This window comes from Neophocaena asiaeorientalis, unplaced genomic scaffold (genome assembly GCF_003031525.2).
Source record: "Neophocaena asiaeorientalis asiaeorientalis breed wild unplaced genomic scaffold, Neophocaena_asiaeorientalis_V1.1 scaffold946, whole genome shotgun sequence".
Classification (NCBI taxonomy): Eukaryota; Metazoa; Chordata; class Mammalia; order Artiodactyla; family Phocoenidae; genus Neophocaena; species Neophocaena asiaeorientalis.
Window position 1 is genome coordinate 1685954 of NW_020175049.1, and position 3930 is coordinate 1689883.

General features: G+C 34.4%; 1 protein-coding gene across 3 annotated transcripts in view; it reads right to left on the reverse strand.

Moving 5' to 3' along the window:
• Window positions 1–376: 376 nt before the first annotated feature.
• EED (embryonic ectoderm development) overlaps window positions 377–3930 on the reverse strand; it is a 33718-nt gene continuing 30164 nt past the window's right edge. For all 3 annotated transcript variants that reach the window (XM_024763595.1, XM_024763596.1, XM_024763594.1), the window contains 3 exons: window positions 1932–2090; window positions 1130–1203; window positions 377–712 (listed from right to left, as the gene is read on the reverse strand). In XM_024763595.1, coding sequence (XP_024619363.1) covers window positions 586–712; window positions 1130–1203; window positions 1932–2090 — 360 coding nt within the window. In that variant the 3' untranslated portion in view covers window positions 377–585. The remainder of the gene's footprint in view (window positions 713–1129; window positions 1204–1931; window positions 2091–3930) is intronic.

Genomic DNA, 3930 nt, shown 5'->3' on the forward strand with positions numbered 1-3930 from the left:
TTACATGTCACATCTCTTATAGAATTTACTTATTACAAAATTATTATAGAAGAAATCATTAAGAAATATAAAACCATAGGAAATACAATTTCCAATAAAGGTAAGGGTTTAGTGTAGTCAAGTACTGTTCTAATTGCTTCACATGTATTAAATCACTTGATCCTTTTACTTACCCAAGGTCAGTTAGTGGCAGAGCCAAGATTAAAATTCAGTTTGTTCTAGAGCTTATACTTAATCACTATATTATATAGCTTTCTCCAGTTACACAAATAAAACAATAATAATCACTGCAAAAAGGTAAGGTGTAATTTTATTACTTTCAACATTTCTTTTCATCACAATGAACAAAACAAAATAAACTAAAATACAACACAGCTTTACAAAAATAAATTTTTATTAAAAGCAGTAGAGTCTGAGCAGGAGACAGTACAAAGAGTGTAAACAATGTAAACATCACTACATTCAGCTCAGCTTGATTGAATGCTGAAAGACAACTCTAAATGCTCTATGTGCCCTTACTAGCAAGATACGTTAGTTCTACTGTACACAGAAAACACACTCTAATTTTGATTGAGAAAAAATATTTTATCGAAGTCGGTCCCAGCGCCAAATACTGGCATCATCACAAACGGCTATAAGAATGCTGCTATCCCTGCTAAAACTGGTTTGTCGAATAGCAGCACCACATTTATGATGAGTCAGTGTTGTGCATCTAGGGAGAAAACATGACAACAGGTTAAATACCATGCATATATAATGCTGTCAGTATCTAACTTAAAACAATGAATCAGAAAATGAATACATGTTCCAAGTCATATAGAAAGCACTTGAAAACAGAATACAGTTCACCAAGAGCCCAATCTCAAATTTCATAAAGTTTGGGTATATTTTAAATCCAAGAGGTACCATATAACTTATATTAAAAAAAGAGAAATAACTTATTACCAAAGTACTTGGGAAAAACAATCATTATTAGAATAAAAAAGAAATACTTTACAATACTCTGAGAATGTAAATGTTACAAATGATTTAAGGTTGGCATTTCAAGTATCAAATTACTTCCTCTATGCTGACATAACACTTTGGAGAAAAAGTCAGAGATTATGAAGAGGAATTTCTAAATACTTACTTGGCTTTATGAGGATCTTCTACTTCTAAATCCCAAACATAAAGTTTGCCAACCTGATTGCCCAATGCAAGCATCTGTATAAACACATTTAAAAAAATCAAATTATTAAAACAAGCTATGAAGATTTCAAACAATCCTAAGACATCTTTCTTATTTCAGAAAAACCTCAGCTCCAGCCTATGGCAACACTCTTGGTTATTTCTTTGCATCTTATATTTCTTATATTGTGTAAATGAGGATAAGAGCAACTAATGCTTCACAAAGATGTCTTGAGTAAAATAAGGAGGATATTTTGTAAATTTACGAAGAACTTTACAATTTATTTACATAGTTAGCATGTACTCTTTATTCTGCCTTAAAGAACTGTAGTAAAAGCCATAGGAAATTTCCAAAGCTTTCATATAGAAATAAATACCCAAGTAATTTATCACAAAATTCTAACACCAAATTTTGAAAAAATTTTAGATAACTAATATTTTGTCTCTATCTTCCACGTTGCTTTTCTATATAAGAAGATTAACACTCTAATCCAAAACATTAAATCTTAGTAACAGATTGTTACGGAAAGTAAACACCTAACTGCCACCATTGACACCTGTCAATTTCATTTATAATAAGCACTGCAGATGGTGTGCAGAGCCACAAGGGTAGAATAAATAACATCAAAGGCCAAAGCAATTAATACAAAAAAATCAAGGTAGATTAAACTTAGAGGTAACAGAATACAGATACACTACAGTGAAAACTAAAATTGCCGTGGTTTTAAGTCAAATAATTTCAAAATGTAAAAATATGTTGCTACCTTTTGCCAGAAATCCATAGAAAACCTCATGTACCAAATGTCACACTGGCTGTAATCAAATCGCCCAAGAATAGTCACATTAGACTCACTGGGTTTAATTTTATCTATATCATCTTCCATTTTGCCAGGTTTCCAGCATACAATGGCATTTTCACAAGACTTTAAAAAAGACAGAAATGAGAAAAAAAGAAATGTTAATCAAAGAACTGAATTTTAAACATTAAAAACAAAGCTTTTTCTCTACTATCATTTCAGAACTCACAGCTCTTAGAACCTGGTTATCCATCTACTGAGTCCAGTGATACACATTCATTTATATTTACAGAGTCAGTATCCACACTTACGGACAAGAAGTCTGATTATCAACAGATTTTAACAATACAAAAGCATTACACTGTCTATAATATTCATTTTTGAAGTCACAATTTCTCTTCCAAACCAAAACAAATTCAGCTTTAGATACCTCAGCATCCAGGGACTTGAAGTATTTTATAGCAAAGGTAAAATTACAAACACTGTATTAGAATACACAGCTCTTCAATATGGCCTCTGCTTACTTCGCTAGTTTCATCTTTCCCCATTCCACTTCTAAACCCCCGTGGTTCCCTTTATATCTGGTTAACTATTAATCCTCCTGTCTGCACTACATGATAGGTGCTCAAGAGATGTCATAGGAAAGCTAATGAATTCATAGAAGGGGCCTTAGAGGTCAGATTATACAGAAGGCAATAAAAGCAGTGGTTCAATATCAAGACACTGATAAGGGGATGGGATTAAAACAGGCTTAGTTACACCTTCCCTATTCTGCAACACTGAACCTTTACATACATTCTATTTAGGCAGCAAGTGGTAAAGAATAGAATGGGAGGAAAAAATGCAAAACAGAGGGCACTATTTATATTCCTGTGTAGGTCAGTGATTTGCTGGCTAAGGGATATTTGGCAATGTCTCTGGCTTCTAGTTAATAGAAGTCAGAGATGCTGAACATTCTGCAATGCACAGAACAGCTCCTCCCACAAAAAAGAACTGTCTTACCCAACTTCCACAGGGCCAGGATTGAGAAATCCTGGTGTAGGTGAAGAATGCCTCCTGGAACTTTACAGGACACAGCCTAATAACCACATGTGGTAGGTCTGTGGGGTCACAGGGAGATTAGGGAGTGGACAATACGCTTTTTATCTTCTCTGCCCTTTTTGGATTATATAAAATCCCACGGATATGGATCTGTTACACAAGTTCTTTATTGTAAAGTATCTTAGAGATCACCTAGGCTGATGACTCTTAATTAAGTACACAATTGGATTGATATAGACTGTACAGCTTTCTTTAAAAACTCATCTTGACCCCAACCCTACTGAATCACAAACTCTGAGAGGGGAGGCCAAAGCAGCAGAATTGTAAAATACTTCTTCAAGTGCTTCTTACTGACTGTATTGGTAAAGGATCCTTAATAGTTCCCTCATGGAGAACTAAATAATCTCACTAATGGATGGCTGTACTAGAAAATCATCTAGAGAGTCTTTAAACATTACAAATTCCCAGGTCCTTATGCCAGATTTAGAATATCTGGGGATGAAGCCTAGGAATCTATTTTTACAATGTCCTCCCAATAGTTCTGATGTGGAGCCAGATTTGAGACCACCAATATTCAGTTCAGCTTCCCACCTAAAATGCAGAAATCCTTTCCTGTCATCTGATTAAGTTCTAAGGGCAGAAATTTTAGAGCTACTCCTTTTTAAATTCTGCTTCCAAAACAGATGAAGTAGAGGTACTTTTTCCTATTTATCTCATTAAGTACAGCTTAAAAGTCTGAAGGCTAGGGAGGAGGCAGACTGGTTAGGGGCCCTGGGACATGAAGAACATTGAGTTGCTTGGTTTTCTTTTGCCTCTTTGTGTATCCCAGACTGGATGCTAGAGAAGGTAGCAACTCAACAAAGCTAAGTGAAGACAAAAAAAAAAAAAAAAAAAAAAAAAAAAAAACCCCAAAAAAAAACCAAAA